This window comes from Ictidomys tridecemlineatus, chromosome 4 (genome assembly GCF_052094955.1).
Source record: "Ictidomys tridecemlineatus isolate mIctTri1 chromosome 4, mIctTri1.hap1, whole genome shotgun sequence".
In the NCBI taxonomy this organism is placed as follows: Eukaryota; Metazoa; Chordata; class Mammalia; order Rodentia; family Sciuridae; genus Ictidomys; species Ictidomys tridecemlineatus.
This window is the reverse complement of record NC_135480.1, coordinates 52,543,229-52,567,328: the sequence shown is the minus strand read 5'-3', so window position 1 is coordinate 52,567,328 and position 24,100 is coordinate 52,543,229. Positions and strand designations below refer to the sequence as shown.

General features: G+C 33.9%; 1 protein-coding gene across 2 annotated transcripts in view; it reads right to left on the bottom strand.

The window, feature by feature from the left end:
* Positions 1 to 535: 535 nt before the first annotated feature.
* The window catches only part of Tmem41b (transmembrane protein 41B), a 29,190-nt gene continuing 5,625 nt past the window's right edge, over positions 536 to 24,100 (bottom strand). For both annotated transcript variants that reach the window (XM_078046510.1, XM_078046509.1), the window contains 6 exons: positions 20,308 to 20,425; positions 14,993 to 15,121; positions 8,997 to 9,090; positions 8,391 to 8,495; positions 5,663 to 5,801; positions 536 to 2,895 (listed from right to left, as the gene is read on the bottom strand). In XM_078046510.1, coding sequence (XP_077902636.1) covers positions 2,726 to 2,895; positions 5,663 to 5,801; positions 8,391 to 8,495; positions 8,997 to 9,090; positions 14,993 to 15,121; positions 20,308 to 20,425 — 755 coding nt within the window. In that variant the 3' untranslated portion in view covers positions 536 to 2,725. The remainder of the gene's footprint in view (positions 2,896 to 5,662; positions 5,802 to 8,390; positions 8,496 to 8,996; positions 9,091 to 14,992; positions 15,122 to 20,307; positions 20,426 to 24,100) is intronic.

Sequence of the window (24,100 nt, the reverse complement as noted above, 5' to 3'; positions counted from 1 at the left end):
AACTAGGGGTGTATGTTGGTAGTAGAGTGTTTGCCTAGCATGTGCAAGGCCCTGTAGTTTGATCCTCAGCACTGGGGAAAAAAAAAAAGTAAAGGTCTTGCAGTTTTTTTTTTTCTTAGTGGTAAAAATGTACATCAGAATTTGAGATCAGCAGGCATGGTGGTATATACATGTTATCCAAGAGACTTGGGAGGTTGAGGCAAACAACTACAAATTTGAGGACAGCCTCAGCAGCTTAGCAAGACCCCATCTCAAAATAAAAAATAAAAAGGACTGGGGATATAGCTTAGCAAAATAGCACCCTGGATTCAATCCCCAGGCCAAAAACATCAGTAACTTCAAGAGAATATATTTCTATTCGAATGAAGTTGGTTTTATTTTTTAAAACATTTATTTATTTATTTTATGTGGTGCTGAGGTATGAACCTAGGGCCTCACACATGCTAGGCAAGTGCTCTACCACTGAGCCACAGTCCCAGCCCCTGAAGTTGTTTTAAATATAAGTACTTCCATAAAATAAATCCCAAGGATGACATTTAAGTTTCTCCAGTACAATTTATTTTATTATTATTATTATTACATTTTAGTTTGCATTTATTAAGTATCTTAGATATATTACACTTAAAATAACAGAGCTCTAGAGAGAGAGACCATTAATTAAGAAGAGAACAGCCTTAGTATCTTAGTGTGTCAACTTTCTATTTATTTAACTCACTCACCTTCCATTGCAGATGCTTGCTCTCTTGTGGCCACTACTACGTAACGGTCTTTCAGATGTGACCAAAAGGGCTGGGGTTATGGCTCAATGGTAAAAGTAGCATGTGCAAGGTCCTGAGTTCAAACCCCAGCACCAAAAAAAAAAAAAAAAAAAAATTGTTGGGGTAGATGGCTGAAGCTTGAATTTACATTTGGACTTGAGGCCAAGTCTGTGACTCCATGAATACAGGCCACCAAGTATATTTGGGGTTTAGCTGGATAAAGTCTCTGATGAGGAAATCTAGAAAAACTGGCAATTCTCTTAGGAGAAGAAAATATACCACCATCTAAATTGACAGCTATAGTTTTCTAACAGGAAAAATAAATAGCAAAGTGAAAGGGTATATAATAAACATGGAAAAAACACTCTGATAATAGAGTAAGTACAATGTGCACATACCAGAGTAAATGGGCTTCTCCCGAGTCCAAGCTCTTACTTTAATTTTTAAAAGTCTGATAAAAATTTGCTCAATTACATTTTATATGGTAATATTTAGTGAACTTTGTCCCAAAAGGCTATGTTTTAATTCATTTGTAAAAATAACAAAAGTTTATCATTCAGACTCTGGTCAATAAGAAAGAAATAACAATAAATAATTCTGCACAAAAGGCCAAGTGACATAAGACTTACGATATTAACCAATATATTTTCTTTGTATTTACAATAAATCCATTTGTTAATACTGTGATAGAAAATAATAAATCAGTCCACATCATGTAGTAGAAACTGGCTTTAAGTATGATCTTATCTTCTCACAATGAAAACATAAAAGGATTTTTAACACAGCTACAACACTTTTCAACATAATGACAGTCTTGGAATGAAGCTAAAACTGACACAGTACTTTAGAATGGCTGTGTCCTGGATACAAGGAACCAAGGGCATTACCATTAATCAAGCAGCAAAAAGTGGTTTAGTTTTTCCAGAACTATTTAAGTACAATAGTTACCATATGAGAAGTTACTTTTTTGAGTTAGAAAAGTAAAAACTCTAAATTGGGAAACTGCATTAATCAAAAACAGTCCCAAACAAAAAAAGCCATCACAGGAAAACAAGGCATTCTTCTAGGTGTATCATGCATAAAAGGGATAATTACGTAATAATTAATGACCAGACTAATAAATAAATGAGGTAAATTTTACAGTCATTAGAACAAATAAACTACATTTAACCACTAGTGCCATGCTGCCATTGTTTGTTTCAAAATATAAAATAATTATTCTAATGTCTAAAAACTATATGCTTCAGAGATATTAAAGAGACACTGTAACAAAATATTATCTGAATATAAATTATCAACTCCAATATGATAATTATCATGTAATTCTCATTTTTTTATATGACGGTGCAAACATTGTAAAAGGTAGAAAAAAGGATGAAAATAGACTGGCCAAAATTTAAATTACCAGACTAATCCATGATAAAAGTCTATAAGAGAAATAAACATAATATTAACAAAATAGGTAACTTGATATCCTTTCTATATTCAGTGGTCTATGAAGATATAACAGAAAAAACAAATCTCTTTGAAACTTTAGTTATCCAGCTTAAGCTCTGAAAGAAGGCTAATATAACCAAGAATTGCACCACTATCTATTTTAGTCATTAGATATGAGAAAAATATTAACTTGAATGAATCAGTTATACCAAGAATTCCTACCATGCTATTATTATAGTATCTACCTATAGGTACCCTTGGTACAATAATTTATGTGTATAATAACTATTGATGACAGTACTTTTCATAGTATATCAATTTCCATTTTTACTTTACTCTTTTACCTTGACACTTATATGCATTAATATGCATTTATTTTATGTCTGATAGGAAATATTATTTTACAAATTCCTCGTTTCAATTACTGAAGAGGTGATTTAAAAACATAAATGGATGCACCTGCTAATCCTGAGATGATAATGATGGTGATGATGATGATGATGAAAGCAAACCCAAACCCAGATGATTTTTCACTCAAATTTTTGCTTTAGTTTTTTTTGGAAGATGGCTGGCAGAATAGAAAGAACAGCTAAAATCATCAAAATAAATACTGAGTTCCAGGAAACAGCTTCCCCTGCAGTTGTAAGCTGGTACAGTGTTGTTCCTGCTTTAATTGCTACGAAAGAGGGGGGTGCAACACCTAAAATAAAATTAAAAAAAGCAAAAAGTAAAAACCATGAATTTTTTAAAATTAAGAATTTCTGTGTTCACAAAATTTCTCATAAGAATACAGCTATTTCCATTTGGAGAGACAATCATGAAGCATCCAAAGCTGCCAGGCACAGTTGCACTTGCCTATAATCCAAGCAGCTAGGGAGGCTGAGACAGGAGGATCTCGAGTTCAAAGCGAGTTCAAAGCCAGCCTCAACAACGGGGAGGCACTAAGCAACTCAGTGAGATCCTGTCTTTAATAAAATACAAAATTGGGCTGGGGATGTAGCTCAGTGGCTGAGTGTCCCTGAGTTCAGTCCCTGATTAAAAAAAAAAAAAAAAAAAAAAAAAGAATCCAGAAATCCTCAAGTTTATTCCTACATAAAGAATTAATCTTTCAAAAATTACCTCTTTTTTTTTTTTCCAAAAATTACCTTTTTTTTTTTTCCCCAAAAATTACCTCTTAAGTATAATGAACAACAACAAAAATCAAGAAGAGTTTCACAGCTTTTATCAATAGTTTAAGGAAAAAAACAAGGAAGCCAGACCTGGTGGTACAGCTGCTTAAAGGCTGAGGTAGGAAGATCACAAACTCATGGCCAGCTGGGCCACTTAGTGAGACTGTCTCAAAATAAAGTTCTGGGCTGGGGATATAGCTCATTTGGTAGAGTGCTTGCCTCACATGCACAAGGCCCTGGGTTCAATCCCTAGTACCACCAATAAATAATAAAATAAAGCTCTAGGTTCAAATCCCAGTACCACACATAAAAAAGAATGTGCTCTGATCTAGCAATTTCAAATGTAGGAATATTAATGTACATGAGCAAAAATCAAGTTTTAAAGAATGATGCCTTATAATAAAAATCTGAAAATTATCTAAACCTTCAAAGATAAGGTTGAGGACTGGGGGTGCAGCTCAGCAGTATAGCACTTGTCTAGTATGTGCATGGTCCTTGGTTTGATCCCCAGTATTAAAAGAAAACAAAATAAAATTGAATAAATTAAATATAACTAATTAAGAAACATAAACATATTGAAATGTAAAGATATCCAAAACACTGGGAGAAAGAGCAGGTTATGCAAGAGTACATAAGGAACTTAGCTTAGTTTGATCCCCAACACCACAAATAAATAAAGGTATTGTGTCCATGTCATTTAATAAAAAAACAAACTAAAATCTCTATCTATTTCATCTATTTCATCTGTAAAACAAGGGGATGAGATACCCATATTGATACAATTACTGATGAATTTTTTATGAAAGTAGCAACAGGATGCAGCTCAGTGTTAGAATTGCCTAGTATGAGCAAGGACCTGGGTTCAATCCTCCAGATCAAAAAACAAAATTAAGTTAAACAAAAAGTAGGGGCTGGGGATGTGGCTCAAGCGGTAGCACGCTCGCCTAGCATGTGTACGGCCCGGGTTCGATCCTCAGCACCACATACAAACAAAGATGTTGTGTCCGCCGAAAGCTAAAAAAAATAAATATTAAAATTCTTTCTCTCCTCTCTCTCTCTCTAAAAAAAAAAAAAAAGTAGCAATAAGGGCTGGGGTTGTGGCTCAGTGGTAGAGTGCTTGCCTAGTACCTTTGAGGCACTGGGTTCGATCCTCAGCACCACATAAAAAATAAACAAATAAATAAAATAATAGTATTGTGTTTATCTACAACTAATAAATATATATATTTTTAAAAAGTAGCAATTCCCAAAATCTAAAACAAAAAAAAGTAGCAATAAAAAATTGACTTTGACAATCCCCTAGCACACACAAAAATTTTTATTGTTTCTTCAAAAAGGTCTAATTTCATTAGTATTAAGCTTTAACAGATATTCAATATGAAACATCTACTCATTGTATCTACACAGTTCAATTTAAATTGGAAAGAAAGTCAGAGCACTCTTACTAAAGAACCACAAGAATTCAAAAAATATGTATGCACCTTCATGTCCATTGATTAATTTCAAAATCAAGTGGTCAGTTCCTTGAAAGCAAAAATGTGTGTCACTCTTGCCTTTGGAAATCACTTTGGTAATACCTACAATAAATGCTGACTTCAATGAAATGAAAACTAGGATCAATCCACTACTGAAATTAAAAGTTCAATACTTGTTAGAAGACAAAGATAGGGGCTGGGATTGTGGCTCATCGGTAGATCCTCAGCGCCATATAGAAATAAATAAAATAAAGGTATTATTAAAAAAAAAAAAAAAGACGACGACGACGACGATGACAAAGAGAATACAAATCAAGTTCTGCTTAGATTAGAGGTATGGCTCAGTGATAATTCAGCATGAGCAAGGCCCCAAGGGTCAATCCCCAGCACTAGGAAAAGAAAAAAATTCTGCCTAATTCTGTATTATTAAAGAAATATTTAGTAGAAAGTGGTCTTTAAAGAGGTAATGCAGCCTGAAGCCTGAGGCAGTATAGCAAGTGCAAAGCCAGTCTCAGCAACTTAGTGAGACCCTGTCTTAAAATTTAAAAAAAGAAAAGAAAGAAAGAAAGAAAGAAAGAAAGAAAGAAAGAAAGAAAGAAAGAAAGAAAGAAAGAAAGAAAGAAAGAAAAGCACTGAGGATATAGCTTAGTGGTAAAGTGTCTCTGGGTTCAAATCCCAATATCAAAAAATAAAATTTAATAAAACCAAGAAGTGACCCAAAACACTTAAATCAAAACAAACATTTCTGAGTAATCTATACAGGCCAGGCTTTGTGCCCAAGAGTTATACTGAGCTCTAACACAACATGAACTAAAGGCCTTACCTAGAAAAGTGCCAATAAAAAAAACTTTCAATGGCACATTTATCACAGGAGATGTAATATTAATAAACCAATTAGGCAGAAATGGCGTTATTCTCAAAAATATAATATAGTTAATGAGATGTTCTCTATGACGTTCAACCTGTCATAAGAAAAAAGATAATTAGCATCAGATAAAGACAATTTTTAAAATAAGTTGCTTTATGTAGTACCTTATTTCAAATTCTTGTCCCTAATATTTCAGAATTTATCCAGTAGAAGTGATTAAAATAGGGCTGGGTTTGTGGCTTAGTGGTAGAGTGCTTGCCTAGCACATATGAGGCACTGGGTTCAATTCTTGGCACCACATGAAAATGAACAAATAAAATAAAAGGTATTATGTCCACCTACAATTAAAAGAAATATTTTTAAAGGAAAAAAAAGTGATTAAAATAGAATTTGAAAATGACAAAACTGTATACCAAATGCTCATTACCATAGCTAAAACATATGAGTTTTTTTGTTTTTAAATTGTACTTATTGATCAATGTTATGCCACTCAAGTCCAACATCAGCTTTATGGTGGCTCAATGATATTTGACACCTAAAATGCCAAATTTAAGCGTATGATAACTAGATAAAGAATACACTTCAAGTGGCCAATTTTTAATGCCCCTACCTTTCTACAATGTAATGAATTACTATATCACAACAAATCAAGCTCTGTGTGTTCTGTGTTGCTGATGATTAAACCCAGGGCCTTACACTGGCTAAGAAAGCACTCTACCACTGAGCTACACTTTCAGTCCCTAGTACCAATTTTTAAAAAGTCCAGATAATCACAAATGAACTCATTCATTGTTGATAAATGAGATTAGATAGGTATATGGAAATCTTCAGCTGATTAAATAAATACACATTGATTATAATTTATACTGCCTTTGACCAACTGTTAAGTTTTTTTATTATTGTTGAATTTATTTCCATAACTATTTCTTACTTATTCTTTTTAGATATACATGACAGTAGCATGCATGAGATACGTGTGTGTGTGTGTGTGTGTGTGTGTGTGTGTGTGTGTATATATCTTTTTTTTTTTTTTGGTGGTGCTGGGGATTGAACCCAGGGCCTGTGCATGCAAGCACTCTACCAACTGAGTTATATCCCCAGCCCTCAAGTGATTGACCTTTTTTTTTTTTTGATAGTTATAGATGGGCAGAATGCCTGTATTTCATTTCTTTATTTTTATGTGGTGCTGAGGATGGAACCCAGTGCCTTACACATGCTAGGCAAGCGGTCTGCTGCTGAGCTACAGCCCCAGCCCAAGTGACTGACTTTTAACCTTACACGAAATAGCTATTCCAAAGAAAAGCTTAAATAGTAAAACTACTTTAATTTTCATTACTGATATAATTAAAGAACACTATACTAGAAGTCTAGAGACATAAGATTCTAAACCATTATAATTAAATGTTAGTGATCTGGGGCAAAACATTAAATTGTTCTTAATTTCCTAATCTTTAAAAAAAAGGGGGGTACAGCAGGATAATCTCAAATTCCTATGAGATACAATAGTTTATTCCTTCTGATTTTTTATAAAAATGGGATTTGCCTCACAATATTATGTTAGCCTTCTCTGTGTAGCAAGGTTTGTATTTGTAGGGATCCTGACTGAAGATAAAAAAGTGTCTAATTATGTAGATACCTTCATACTGACCTGAACTTGTCTGCTGATTAAATTTATGAAGACAAAGAATTAGGATTATCATTTTAGAGGATCTAGTGGTATAACTCAGTGACAGAATTTATGCTTTTAATGAGGAGGTCCTGAGTTTGATCCTAAACACCACAAATAAACTGATAAATAAAATAATCACTACAAGTAAAAAAAAAAAAATTTTGCTTCAAAATTATTGTCAGGAAGGGCTGGGGATATAGCTCAGTTGGTAGAGTGCTTGCCTCGAAAGCACAAGGCCCTGGGTTTAATCCCCAGCACCATTAAAAAAAAAAGAAAAAGAAAAAAAAAATCATTGTCAGGAGCAATGATATATGCCTGTAATCCCAGTGATTCAGGAGGCAGGAATATCTCAAGTTCAAGGCTAGCCTCAGCAATTTATCAAGACTCATTCTCTCTTTTTGATACTGGAAATTGAACCCAAGGGAACTTTACTGAGCTGTTATCTCCAGCCCTTTTTATTTATTTTGAAACAGGGTCTCACTAAGTTGTTTAAGGCCTTGCTAAGTTGCTGAGGCTGGCCTTGAATTTGGAATCCTACTGCCTCAGCTTCCTGAGTCACCAGTATTATAAACAAGTGCCACTATACCCAGCTAAGATCCTATCTCTAAGGTTCAATTTCGAGTACAAAAAAAAAAAAAAAGCAAATAAATAGATATTCATATTTGCATACCATTTGATGTTGTAGATATTCATATTTGCATACCACTTGATGTTGTTTGGGTGAAAAGATAATTCTTACTATCTAAACTACTTTTGTGCATAAAGTTTTGCTATTTGATTTAATACATAAATTTATGTACTTTCTACATAAATTAAATTAATATTAAACTTATGTAGGACTACACATTGACCTCTCACTTAACCAAAGTTATATTACATAATTTGAAATAACCTGGACACAATTACACACACCTGAAGTTCCACCTAAGGCAGGAGGATCACTTGAGCCCAGTATAGATAACATAGCAAGATCCTGTTTCAAAAACAAAACTAAACAAACAAATACACATTTACCTGCTGTGACCATTTTACTGCTTTCTCTGTTAGGTATTTGTACACAACTGGTCTTCCAACCAAATAGGAGAGCATATAGCAGAAAGAGGCACCAAGTCCAGAACACTGAAAAATAATAATAAGTCATAAGCATTTTTTTTCCATCTTATTCACATGGATATATCCACCTGAGGAAAAGCTCAACTCATTAACTTCTTTGGGGAAATGGGGTGGCTACATTGCAAGTATTATAATTCAAATGAGACCACCCAAAACAAATTAACACTTGTGGTTAAACTTAGTGGCTAGAGCCAATTAATTAATGTTATCTTTTAGCCTAAGAATACAATTTCAGCCACCAATTTTTGTCATTTGTTATGCTTAAAAACACTTCCCCCATCCCTGAGACCTAACTCACTGTGCCCATCAACATTCTTAAACTATCTGAACTCACAAAACAATAGGAAAAAACAAGTCTAAAACAGCTTATAAATGTTAATGAGTCTATAATAACCCTGTTTTAGAAAACAATCCATAACACCTCTTTAATGAGGGTTTTAACACATAACACTTAAACTCCTCTTAAATTAATGAATTTATGCTTAAGCAGTCCAGTGGGATACTTACCAAACAAACAAGAAATAAGGCTAGTGGAAAGGGATAAAGAAACCCTGAGAGTATACTGAGAAATATAGAGCCTGGAATAGCAAATGTTTGCAAGCTGTTAACTTTTAAGTTAAGGATTAAAACATAATTAAGTGAAATTTTAAAAAGACAAACTCAGCATTTCAGGAAAAAGTATACAGAAATTATCATGTTAATGAGATTACATCCATATTTTAGTTAAGGTTAAGAATTCCTTATCCAAAGTGCTTAGGACCATAAGTGTTTTGGATTTTTCCAGATTTTTAAAAATTGGCACCATATACATCTCAGAGATAGGAACTAAGTCTATAGACTTAACAATAAAGTTCATTTGTTTCACATTTATATTATACACATAACCTGGAGGTAATTTTACACTAATTTTAGTGTGCCTATGTTTTGACTAAACCCTGTCACTAGAGATCAGATGGGGAGTTTTCCACTTATGGTATCATGTCAGCACTCCAAAAGTTTTGGATTCTGGATCATTTTGGATTCTAGATTGTTTGGATTAGGGATGTTCAATCTGTATTAAAAGACAAAATATGACTCCTCAGCTATAATGCTTCTAAGTGGATAATTTACTAAACAATAAATATCAAACTACAATTAATAAACGCAGTGCTAATAAAATTGTGCTATTAAAAGAAAACCAAGATTCAAATGTATGAATTGCCAAGATCATTGTAATGTCATGTGTAGCTAATAAAAAAAAAACATTCATTTATATAATATAGAACTATATCTCAGCTGAGCCACTGAACATAGAAACAAAAGTCGAATATAAAATTTCTCTATTTTTCCCAACAATGTTCATTAGAGCATTGTTTTGTTTATTGTTTTCTCTGTGTGTGTTTTGAGTTCCAAATCTGATAAAAGATCATTCATTGCAAAAAAAAGAAAGGAAAAAAAAAAAAGAAAACCAAGACAAGTATCCAACATGTACCAGAGAGAGAGGAATTTAACAAATTTGGCACAAAAGAGAAAAAAAGGAAAAGTCTTTAGTAGTCTTAAATAACATGCTTCTCTAATGAATTTGTTTCAGGAAACAAGAGTTCTGGCTGGAAATCTAGGTATATATAAGGTTATTAAGAATTTATTTAAAATTTAATTATGACAATTACCTCAATTAACTTAAATAAAGTTACCACTCATTAAAAAAACTAATAGGGATGGCTGGAGGCAGTGGCACATGTCTGTAATCCCACTAGTTTGGGAGGCTGAGGCAGGAGGATCGTGAGTTCAAAATCAGCCTTAGCAATTAGCAAGGCCCTAAGCAACTCAGGGAGACCCTGTCTCTAATAAAATATAAATAAAGGGCTGAAGTGTGGCTCAGTGTGTAAGCACACCTGGGTTCAATCTGGTACTTGAGAGGGAAAAAAAAAAAAGAATAGGGTAGGGATGATCAAATACAGTAAAAATCAGACACCTTGTTTTTTAAAATAGGTAACACTTTTTATACTGTCTTCTGATTCCCAGTTTTGGTTTGGACAACATTGCCACCCCTAAGATGATTTATTAAAAGATAAAGCAAAATGATATTCAAAGTGTATATATATATGGGCTCCATAGCCATAATGCCTCTTTGTGTGTGTGGTGCTGGGGATTGAACACAGGGCCTTGTGCATGCAAGGCAAGCACTCTACCAACTGAGCTATGTGGCCAGCCCCTGCCTCTAACTTTTCTTTTTTTAATATTTATTTTTTAGTTATAGTTGGACATAATACCTTTATTTCATTTATTTATTTTTATGTGGTGCTGAGGATCGAACCCAGGGCGTTGCACGTGCAAGGCGAGTGCTCTACCGCTGAGTCACAATCCCAGGCTGGGCCTCAATAATTTAAGTGAGGCCTTAAGCACCCGAGTGAGAGATAAAAAATAAAGGAGTGGAGTGGTGGCTCAGTGGGTAAGACTTTATTATGGAAAATTTCAAATATCTGAAACTAGTATTAATGATGCCCAATATTAACTTTTTACTGTCATAAATATCTAGTCTGTGTTTGTTTTAATTTCCAAAATGTCTCTATTTTTTTTTTTCAGTATTGGGAATTTAACAACTCAGATGGCTTTAACATTGAGCTACATCCCTATCCCTTCTTAATTTTTATTTTGAGATGTGGTCTCACTAAGTTGTCCAGGCTGGCTTTAAACTTGCAATCCTTCCACCTCAGATTCCAGAGTCCTTGGAATTATAAGCCTGACCACCATACCAGGCTTGCATTTTCTTAATAGTTATCTTTTTCAAATCAGAATCTAAAAAAGGCTCACATATTCTATTTGTTCAATATAGCTCAAGTATACCATACTTTTTTGTTTCTTCCACTTTATTTACTGGAGAAACTATCATTTGCCACTTTTTGGATATTCTGTTGTATCTTCAACATATTCTGTCCATTGCCTTATGGTAATAGTTACCAAAGTATTTTTCTTTGTGCATGGGCAAGTGACTTGAGCTTAATTTTCTAGCTATTAAACTTGAAAATTTCTAGCTATTTAGAATTAAATTCCTCTTTCCCAAAAAATCTTGGCTTTTTGTTTGTTTTTGGTTTTTTAGTACCAGGGATTAAACCCAGGAGTGCCACATTCCCAGCCCTTTTTAAAATTTTTTAATTTTGAGACAGGGTCTCACTAGGTTGCTTACTGTCTCATTAAATTGCTAAGGCTGGCTTCAAACCTGCAATCCTCCTGCCTCAAGACCCTAAAGCTACTGAGATTTATAGTTGTGTGCCACCATGCCCAGCTAAAATCTTGGTTCTTAATGATCTTAACATAATTAACCGTTTGCTTCACGTATTAAGAATACATAATACAGGGCTGGGGTTGTGGCCAGTGGTAGAGCACTTATCTAGCATGTGTGAGGCACTGGGTTAGATTCTCAGTACCGCATATAAATAAATAAAATAAATGTCCATTGACAACTAAAAGAAAAATATTTTTAAAAATACATAATACTGGGGCTGGGGCTGAGTGGTAGAACACTTGTCTGGCATGTGTGAAGCCCTGGGTTTGATCCTCAGCACAACATAAATAAAATAAAAGGGTATTGAATCCACCTATAACTACAAAAAAATTTTTTAAAAATACATAATACATTAGCAATATCATACTGAAACTTTTCCACATTGTAAATACATGAGTAACAATATTATTACTAACAACATGAGTACTAAAAAAAAAAATCTAAGATTTCTTTTAAGTCTTTCTATTTATATGAATTTGCCCATTCTAGGTATTTCTTATTTGAAATTAGGTTTTTATTCAAGAAGGTATTAGCACTGCACTGCTGAATACAGTGACCATATACTGCTATTAAGACAATGAAATACAGCAAGTCTGAACTGAGATGTGCTATGAATATAAAATACACACATCTCAAAGAAATAATATGAATAAAAAGATTTGTTAAAGTACCTCAGTAATAAATTTTTTAAAGCCTGGTGTGTAGCTCAGTGATAGAGTACATGCTTAGCATACGAAAGGCTCAGGGTTCAACTCCTAGCACATCCACATGAAAATTTATAGTGATTATATGTTGTAATGATAAAACAACATTTAATACATTGATTCAAGTAAAATTATTTGAAAAATTAATTTCAGGTGGTCCACTTTTTCTAATGTGCCTACCATTAAATTTAAAAATTAAACCAGGCTTCCACCTATTTCTATTAATCAGTCATGCACTAATAAAACAAAAACTGTTATATATGCCCAAAGATAAAGTCTTTCCCTTTGTTCACTGAGTTTAAAAACATTAAGATCAAAAGTATAAGGCTGGGGTTGTGGCTCAGTGGTAGAGCACTTGCCTTGCATGTGTGAGGCACTGGGTTTGATCCGCAGCACCACATATAAATAAATGAATAAAATAAAGATCTATCAACATCTAAAATAAAAATATTTTTTAAAAAATCAAAAGTATAAAGAATGTTATAAGAAAATACAGATTTAACAAATTACTTATTTTATTAAAAAATCAAAACCTGAATTAAGGGGCTGGGGTTGTGGCTCAATGGTAGAGCGCTCGCCTAGCATGTGTGAGGCACTGGGTTCGATCTTCAGCACCACATAACAATAACTAAAATAAAGATATTGTGTCCAATTACAACTAAAAAAATATTTAAAAAAAAACTGAATTGATACCAACCAGTATCTTACTTAAAATTTTATATGAAACCTATGGGCATTTTACTACATCTCCAGCCCTTTTTGCTTTTCATTTTGAGACACTAAGTTGCTTAGGGCCTTGCTAAGTTGCAATCCTCCTGCCTCAGCCTCCTGGTTGCTGGGATTACATGCATGCACTAACATGCTTGGCATTTAATAGATTTCTTAAGACAGTGTATATACAATTAAATAACTTTCTAAATAGCTTCCTAAAACAGCCCATCAAAAAGAAAGGTGCAGGCTAGGGTTGTGGCACAGTGGCAGAGCACCTGCCTCGAACATGTGAGCATTGGGTTCAATCCTCAGCACCACCTAAAAATAAAGAAAATAAAGATAATGTGTTCATATATAACTAAAAAAAAAAAAAAAACCTGTAAAACCCTTTTCCAAAGTTTATACTATACTGAATATATTGTGTTGCTTGAAGTAGGAAACTGTAATAGTCTAAAAAATTAAAAGAAATGTGCACAAAATTTATTCCCAACTTTCTCCAGATTTTAATTTTTCAAATAGGGAGGATAACAATAAAAGTACCTACTTACAGCACACTACCTAAATACAAATCCATCTTCACCATGTAGGTAAACAATTAATGTTTCCATTGGCAGTAAAAGCTTTTGTAAACATATTTACTGTTAAATTGCTTATGCTAGAAATAACTTCTCCAATATTTTTACATATATACTCAAAACTATTGCATAAGGAGATCAATTGTAGAAACATGTAATACCCAATGCAATATAAGTCCAAGAAAAGAAATGTTGTAACTCCACATCAAATTCAGCCACAGAATGAGAAGTTATACTCCACTTATATATGTTAAAATACATTCTCCTGTCACATACAACTAACAACATATTTAAAAAAGAAAACGCTATTAAATTTCATAGGACAAAAAACCCAACAATCCAAAATTAATTCAGGAAATAAAAAAGGAAGTAAAAATACAAATACCTTAAGGGAACTAACAACATAGTTAATTTGCCTTTTAAAAAAAGCTATTTTAAAAACTTTCACAGACATTTGCCACTATGCCTGGAAGTTATGGATTAATTGACAAGGTATGTACAATTAAATAACTTTATAAATAATTTCCCAAAACAGCCTTTTGTTGTTGTTAAGTAACATTAACAAAATCAGGAAGTAATCTTTCATTAATCAAGAAGATTTGGAAAGCAGGCTGTATAACAATAGGCTGGGGTTGTAGCTCAGTGGTAAAGTGCTTGCCTATCACATGTAAGGCATTAGATCCTCAGCACTCCCCCCCCAAAAAAAAAAATGAAAAAAAAAACAACAACCAACAACATACATTTCCATAAAACAAAGAAACTCCTTTGAATATTTATTTTCTTTTGAACTTTTGCAGAAGAAACTTCTAAATGGAAGGTAAAAAACCATGAACAAAGGAGATTTATAAGATAACATCTATAAAAGCAAATGATTAAAAGCCAATTGTACAAACCCACTAGAATGTTTTTAAAAATGATATAACTACCAACTGAAAATAATTTATTTTTTATTTTTAAAATTAATAAAATAATTATAAAAAACCCAAATAGATAAATATCCTTAATAATAAAGGGAAATATTTAATTAGTGACAAAAAGAATATCAAAAAATTTGATAATAGTCATAAAAATAAATGAGTTAAAATTAAGGTATAATTTTACATTTTCAAATATTTTATTTAGTATTATAACACTGCATTAACAATTTTTAAAAGGAAAAATAATTTACGATTACACACAACTAAATGACAGTTCTTTTAAGCCCTTTCTTGAACAAAACTACAAAGCATTTTTCAGTTAAAAGGATACAAAATATATGTAGCAAAATAAGCTACAAGTACTTGTACATAAAAGGTGTCCTTATATTTGGATAAAACTTTTCCTAGAGCCTTGGCATCATCCATATCTCTGGGAACCTTCATATTCACTCTTTCTTCTCTGAAGAAATAAAATTAAAGTGAAAAAATTTAAAACAGAATTTTGCCATAATAAAACCAAAGTTAAGTTCAAAACATGGAGATTTAGCCAAAATGATTTGATGCCATGATCTCTGTTGAAGGCAAATTAGTAATTTTTTTAATGTTCAAAAGTCTGTAAATTATTTGTTTTTAAATTTCTCAAGATGTAATCTATGTATGAAAGTTTAGAATGACCTAAACTGAAGGTTAAAAACATGAGCTCCAATAATTGCTTTAAATTTTTAAATTTACCAATAAAAAATGAACCACTGATGTTAGCATATTAAAAACAGATTTAACATCATTTTGGTTAATCTTCATTATAATCTGAAGTCAGCAATCACTCAAAATGGAAATTAAGTAAAGCTTTCAACAAAGTCACCATTCACAATTTTTCTGAAGTATTACAGCTCAAAGTTCAAGAAAAACGTTAAAACACTTTTCCTTTTCTATTAATTTTATTTTAAATTTCGTGCCTTGTTTGGATTTCTTACTTATAAAAGCCTAAATAGTCATCTTTGTGACTTGATTTGGGTTTTTTGTTGTTGTAGTTTTAATGGTACTAGAGATTGAACCCAGGGACACTCTACCATTGAGCTACATTCTCAGCCCTTTTCTTTTGTGATAGGGTCTTGCTAAATTGCCCAGGCTGGCCTCAAACTCCAAACCTCTTGCCTTAGCTTCCCAAGTTGTGGTATAAGACAGAAACCCAGGTTCACCTTTACATTTAACATATACTGTACTTATTTGTGCAACTGAAGAACAATGTTAGAAGGCTTTTTTATTTTATTTACTGACTGCTGAAACAGGTTCTTACTACTGTTGCCAGTTGGTCCCAAATTGTGGAGTCAAGTGATCTTCCCACCTCAGCCTCATGAATAGCTGGAACTACAAGTGTGCACTACCATGCTCAGCTGAATGCTGTTTTATTAAGTCCTATAAAAATATCTGATGTCTGGTGTGGTGGCACATACCTGTAATCCCAATGTTTGGGAGACTGAGGCAGGAGGGTCTCGATTTCAAAGCCAACCTCAGCAACTTAAAAGAGACCCAAAGCAATTCAAAGAGACCCTGTCTCTAAATAAAATGTAAAAAAAAAAAAAAAAAATGAGCCCTTTGATGGCACATATCTGGAATCCCAGCAGCTCAGGAGGCTGAGGCACTAAGCAACTCAGTGAGATCCTGTCTCTAATAAAATACAAAATCAGGCTGGGGATACGGTTCAATTGTTGAGTGCCCGAGTTCAATCCCTGGTACACCTCTGCCCCCCCGAAAAAAGTAAAAAAGGACTGGGGATGTGGCTCAATGCTTAAGCACTTCTGGGTTTAATCCCCAGTACCAAACTAAATGAAAAAGATTCCATTGGCTTATGTATGCATAGGCATGCATATATGCACACACACTTATGTAGAGAACAATAGGCAGAATGTACAAAGTTTGTAATGATAACAAGTAATGTTATCATTCTTAGAGAAGATTGGGAGCAAAGACAACCTTATTAATCTGGAGTCTGTTCTTTGTGTGTGTGTGTGGTTCTGGGGATTGAACTCAGGGCCTGTGTGCAAGGCAAGCACTCTACCAACTGAGCTATATCCCCAGCCCTGGAATCTGTTCTTTTCCTCTTTCAATCAACTCTATTTCTTACTCCTTGATCAAAAAGTAGAAAGGATCTAAAATTAAATCACAGTAATACTAACTTAGCATGGCTGGGGTTGTGGCTTAGTGTTAGCCATGTCTAGCATGTGTAAGGCACTTACACATGGGTTTGATACTCATCACCACATAAAAATACACAAAATATTAACTTAGCAACATAACATGCCACCATCCTAAAAGCATTTACAATGAAGTAGGAAAATAAAATACTAGAGCTAGGGCTGTAGCTCACTTACAAGAGTCCTTGCCTACCATGTGCAAGGTCCTTAGTTCAATTCCCAGTACCACACAAAATTAACATGGAAATAATTAAGTTTAACTATAAAATTTCAAGAATAACTGTAAATAAGGAACTGGGAATGTAGCTCACTGGTTTAACATCTGCCTAGCATGCACAAGGCCCTGGTTTCATAACCAACAGGAGGTGGGATGGGGACAGACTGTGAATAAAAGCAACTAAGAGAGCACATAAACTTTTTGATGCCTTGAAATCCCATTTCACAGATATCCACTACCATATCAGGCTGACCATGGTTAAAAGTCTAAACATATTTTTATAATTCTTTTTTTTTTTAAAGAGAGAGGGAGGGAGAGAGGGAGGGAGGGGGGGAGGGAGGGAGAGAGAGAGAGAGAGAGAGAGAGAGAATTTTTTTAATATTTATTTTTTAGTTCTCGGCGGACACAACATCTTTGTTGGTATGTGGTGCTGAGGATTGAACCCGGGCCGCACGCATGCCAGGCGAGCGTGCTACCGCTTGAGCCATATCCCCAGCCCCTATAATTCTTTATATAATCTATTATTATACCAGGGTGGTATTACAGTAGTAAAATAGCCCTGGGATATTTTGACCTCCTAAAATATGTTTCAGGTCCATAATCTCTTTCCTAAGATTAAAAAAATTCTGAAAACTAAAATTTCTTTATAATTTGTCAGCAAAAACTTGTCAGTGAACTTAGTCTTTTGTCATGTTTAGTGTTACCATGTAGGCTTTATTGCATAGATATTAATGTATTGGATTATGAGAAGCTACTTTTTTTTTTTTGGAAAGGTCAAGTATTTTATTTTTAAAATTTAAAATTTTTAAAATTCTAATTTGTTATTATGACAGCAGAATGCATTACAATTCATAGTACACACATAGAACACAACTTTTCATATCTATGGTTGCACACAAAGTAGAGTCACACCATTTGTGTCTTCATACATGTACTTAGGGTATTTATGTCCATCTCATTACATTGACCCTCCTACCTTCATTCCCCCTCTCTTCCCCTCCCTCACCTTTGCTCTATCTAGAGTTTGTCTAATCCTCCCATGCCCCCAACCCCAACCAGCCCTGTTATGAATCAGCATCCATATATCAGAGAAAACATTCATCATTTTGCCTTTTCTAAGAAATTTCTTGGAAATTCTGCATTGTCAATATGTTGCTGAATTGAAATGCTCTATGAATATAATCTTTTGACAGTTATTAAAAAGCATATCCCACAATATGACTGGTTACATTTTTATCTCATTATTGTTTTTGCACATGCTTACATTCTACATTTTCATAGGCATTCTACATTTTCCAGTGAAGATAATATTTTAAGATTTAACATAGTATAAAATATTCTAGAAAGAATCCCCAAACTTCAGTCAGTGGAGACCATTAGCATAAATTAGACTGTGTGTAGTTATATGGGAAAAAATTGGTAATTCAAATTGTTTTTGTTCAGGAGAAACAAGCAACTTCATAGGAAACAATGTAGTGGCCTAATGCTCTTCTTCTGTTTAGAAGCTGAAGAACTTCAAAAGTTAAATCGGCTATTTTCCCTTATGTTACTGACTAAATTATTACCTTTTGAATTAAGTGACACTTAGAGATGTGGCTGCTTTAGTTTTTAGTGCAGTCTTGGTGTTCACTTATTATTTTCAGTATCAAGACATGTAGTAATTATGGAGATAGGTAGAATCATCACTTAGTAAATTACCTTATTCATTAATTATGTAAAGTTAAAAGGATTTTACTGTGTTGGGAATGCATATCATTCATTTTATTGCTGAAATCAACATATTTTTTTTTCTCCAGCAGACAAAAATTCCCATATTTCTTTTGTTTTTGAGAAGCTACTTTAGATCTGCTGAAGGTATCACATAATATTATGTTATCCTTCCAAAGTGGAAAATTTCTAAATTATAAAACACATTTTACCAAGGTTTTTGCTACGAAATTATGGATGTGTATTAGATATAGTCTTTTTTTTTTTTTTAAGAATTTTAACATTTATGTGGTGCTGCTGAGGATCGAACCCGGGCCACATGCATGCTAGGCGAGTGCGCTACCGCTTGAGCCACATCCCCAGCCCCAGATATAGTCTTTTACAAGATAAACTTCTCTGTGAAAAGTATCTATTCAGGCTGGGGATATGGCTCAAGTAGTAGTGCGCTCACCTAGCATGCGTGAGGCGCTGGGTTCGATCCTTAGCACCACGTAAAAAATAAAATAAAGATATTGTGTCCACCTAAAGCTAAAGAATAAATATTAAAAAAAAAGAAAAGCATCTATTCAGACCAGATGACTTCCATAACATAGGAGGAAAAAGCTAGAAGATGGAGATGTAGTAAAAAGGAAATGTATGAATAAAAGCAGACAAAAACTGAGAGCAAGGAAAAGTAAATACAAAGGGAGAAAACAGGGACAGAAAAAAAGAATACCATTTTATTCTAACCACAGTCAATATCTAGGATAAACTATAAAAATAAACCTACTTGGTCACTAACACTAAACAATAAATGAAACAAATAGAAAATATTACAACCATCATCTATTTCATAAAACTTCATTGTTGTTATTGCTATGTTTTCCATTCTGGGGACTGAAACCAGGGCCTTGCTCATGCTAGACTTGCACTCTGTCACTGAGCTATATTCTCAGCCCTACTTAATTTTAAATATTTACAATTGTAGCCAGGTGCAGTGGTGCATGCCTATAATTCCAGCAGCTCATGAGGCAGAAGCAGGACAATTAACCAGTCTGAGGCCAGCCTCAGCAACTTTGGGAAGCTTTAAACTTAGTGAGACCCTCACTCAAAATAAAAACAATTAAAAAGGCTGAGGGATGTGGCTCAGTGGTTAAGTGCCCTTGGGTTTTAATCACTGGCACACACACACCCCATAATACACACACACACACAATTGTGAGAGACACAGAGAGAGAGAAGGCTCAAGTGCAGGGTTGTGATATTAAAATGTCTTTCCTATTGTAGTTATATTTTTAAAAATTTTTGGAAGCCATTAGAAAGGTGAGGTCTTAATTAGAAAAACAGTGCTGTGAAAACCTTGCACAGAAAATCAAGAAGAAAATTTGGAAACAAGTATTTACATAACAGTGCTGATATGAACTTGCTACAAGCTATGAGAGCTGACACATTCACCATGATGGTTCTGTTGCTTAAAAAGTTTAGCTTTTAATTTACTTTCATCTCACATATATCTAGACATTTTCAGTTCTCTCTCAGTATACTTACTCACTAAGCTGAGGAAAATTTTTATATACCAAAAACATAACAAATGCTGCAGATAAGAAAATAGACACCAATATAAGGAGTGACATTCTTGCTGACCCAGCTTCTGCCCAGGCTTTTTCTGGAAGAAAGAAAAAAAGTATAATTAAGGTTCACATTTAAAAAAAAAAAAAAAAAAAAAAAGATTCACATTTTTGCCCAAAACACTGGGACATTAAATCAGTTACTTCAATTGATCTAAGGACACATTCACTAATGTAACTTTAGAATGTGAAGTCAAACATCAAAATATTTTGAGTGGTTCTCTTCTTTCCATTCTACTCCAAGAATGGAAAAATGTTTACATCTCCTCAAAAGGTAGTCTCTGTTATCTTAAAAATTATATGCAAGGGCTACGGTTGTGGTTCAGTGGTAGCGCACTTGCCTAGCATGCGTAGGGCACTGGGTCTGATTCTCAGCACCACATACAAATAAATATAATAAAGGTCTATCAACAACTAAATATCTATATTTTTTAATTATATGCAAGATAAAAATATACAATGAGATCCAATAGAGATTCAGTAAAGAACAAACAGAAAAATGAGCAGATCAGTTTTGCCAGTTTGCAGTCAATAGTGGTAAGAGCAGAATAGCTTACACTCAGGCTCACTGGGTAAGAGGTAGAAGTGGGTGACTTAATTTTTCATTGCCTTCATTTACCATTATCACGGTATAATACCGATAACATGGTATTTTAAAATATGTGGGCTATAATTAGGATTTGTGATTTTTAGTCCCTTGAGAATGGATCCACCACACATCCCCTTCCAACTACTGGCCATGTAGCTTTCATGAAATATCTTAAACAAAAGTGCTGAACTGCCTGGACTCCTCTAATTTAGCAAATCATTTTTATAAAAGTTTATATTAAAGTATATTAGACAGGTATCATTACTTGTTCTACCCACATTCTCCTCCTCTAGACTAACAACCTTTCCTGGTCACCCAAATGAGCCAATCTCAGCAGCCTAATCTTACCAAGTGATTCTAACATTCTCTCCTCATAAACACAGAAGGCTGTCCAGCCTAAGCTTGGACATCTGATCCAAGTGGAAACACTTTATTATTGGCTGACTATATTTTCCCCTTGAAATTTTTGAACTAAGAAAAAGTTATTGTTTGTAAAAGGCTAGTGAGTGTTAGGGCTTAAAGGTCAAACAGTGGAAGACATAGTCAATAACATGGTAAGGAAGACAAGAACCATAAAATGTAAGAGGTTGTAATAGAAACCCAGAAAAGAAATGAGAGATATACATAATCAAACTTGTTGATTTCTAACTTTCCACTTCCCTTGAAGCCTGGCTATATTTCATTTCTTATTCATGGATGCCACTGAAATTGTCTCATTTTTATTCTTATGACAGCTTTCTAATACTTTTAGTTGTAGATGAACACAATACCTTTATTTTGTTTATGTGGTGCTAGGGATTGAACCCAGTGCCTCATGCATGCTAAGCAAGTGGTCTACTACTGAGCCCCAATCCCAGCAGGACAGCTTTCCTTTTTATTTGTGTTGGTTTAAAGTGTTTCTGTTCCTTTTAACCAAAAAGTTTTGACTAAAAGACTATAATTTTTGTTTTTGTCTTGTTTTGTTTTGGTACCAGGGATTGAATTCAGGGACACTCAACCACTGAGCCACATCTGCAGCCCTTTTTTGTATTCTATTTAGAGAAAGGGTCTTACTGAGTTGCTTAGCACCGCACTTTTGCTAAGGCTGACTTTGAACTCACAAGATCCTCCTGCCTCAATTGTGTTCAACAGTAACACAAGAAAACAACTAAAAGAATGCAAAAAGAATGAGTGACAATTGAGGCTCTTCTTTCATGCAAACTAGCAAAAAAAGGGAGTGTTGGTACTTATGATTCAATAACCCTTCCATATAATTCTAATAAACACAGAGAATTTAATTCAATTATAGTTTTAAAAAAATATTTGTTTTTTAGTTGTAGATGGACACAATATTTTTATTTTATTTATTTTTATGTGGTGCTGAGGATCAGAACCAAAGGCCTTGCAAAATAAAAAAAAAAAACATAATAGGCAAGTTTTCTACTGCTGAGCCACAACCCTAGCCTTCAATTACAGCCCTATACATAAAAGTTATAAATTTTGTTTTTATAATTTACATCTAAATTTATAGCCTACATATTTATGTGTCTTCTTATGCCTGCATTAGAAGCATGTGTCTTTAGCATTTATAGCTATTCTTCCTGTTATTTTATATTCATTAACTTCCAAATCTGCCATCATACTAATTCCTAGTCTGAATTATCCTATTATCTGCTTTTTCAACCCCCTTGGTCAAAGGTACTATTAGAAAAAGTGCATATGCCTTCCTAGCTTCAGTCAGGGTTATCAATGATGAATCCTTTTATAGCATTATCCTAAAAGATTATTCTAAGTCCCTTCAGGCTATTAATTCTACCTTTCTCTACCTGCAACCAATCTGTTAATGAAATTATCTTCCCTTGTCTGTCCTCCTTTCCTTTTCATTAACTGTCAACACACTTCACCACAGAAACTCTTTCCATTCATCCAAAACATTCAGTATTTCTCTCTCTTACATGCACCTTTTCTCTTAACTTCTAATATATGTAAATCCATCCTGGAAACCCATAAATTAACTATTACCCTCTAGCAGCTCTGTAATTCTCTCCTTTCATATTAAAACATTTTAGAAAGCAAAATCTTCCAACACCTACAAGATCTTAGGAATGGCTCTTACTGGTCATCTAGCCCACTTGTTCTCAACATTCAGTGTTTTCTAGAACTACTTGACCCTACCATGAAGGAAAGAAAAGATCCATTTTTCTTCAGGACATAAGTGCACAGACTAAGATATCTTTGAAGGTCACAGAATACACTGTAACATTGTTCGAAGTAAATGCTTTCAAGGGCTTTAAATTTTTAAAAAATTAGTAAGATTTGAAAGTTGTATCACTTTAAAATATAAATGTAAATAACTAAAATAACTACAAGATACAAACCATCAGTTTTTAAATAACACACAAAGCATGTTTATTGGCAGTAGAAACATCAGCACTCCCAATCTTATTTAAAAGCTCATTCTTTAGTCTTAACCTCCTGCAACAGTGCTACCATCCAATCTACACACCCTCACTCACAGTCCTCTACCCATTTTCAAGTATATCTTTCCATTTACTAAAAACTAAGACCAAACCTACAATAAACTTCTCCATAATCCCAAAAGATTTCACTATTCATTTAGATAATCCACTCTGCCTCATAGATGTTTTCTTTCCTTTTTTTATTTTCCAGATACTGGGGATTGAATTCAGGAGCACTCTACCATTTAGCCACATACCCAGCCCTATTTTGTATTTTATTTAGAGCAGGGTCTTTCGAGTTGCTTAGTGCCTTGCTGTTGCTGAGGATGTTTTGTATTTTTTTTTTAATTTTTTTTAGTTGTTGATGAACCTTTATTTTATTCATTTATTTATATGTGGTGCTGAGAATTGAACCTAGTGCCTCACTCATGCTAGGCAAACCCTTACCACTGAGCCCCAGCTCCAGCCCCTGAGGCTGGCTTTGAAATCATGATCCTCCTATACTGCAAGTTCTAGACTGACCTGAGCAAATTACCAAGACCCTATCTCAAAATAAAATAAAAAAGCCAGCATTGCCAGGCGTGGTGGCAGGCATGGTGGCACATGCCTGTAATCCCAGCAACTCGGAAGGCTGAGGCGGGAGTATTGTTGAGTTCAAAGCCAGCCTCAACAGATTATTAAGGCAC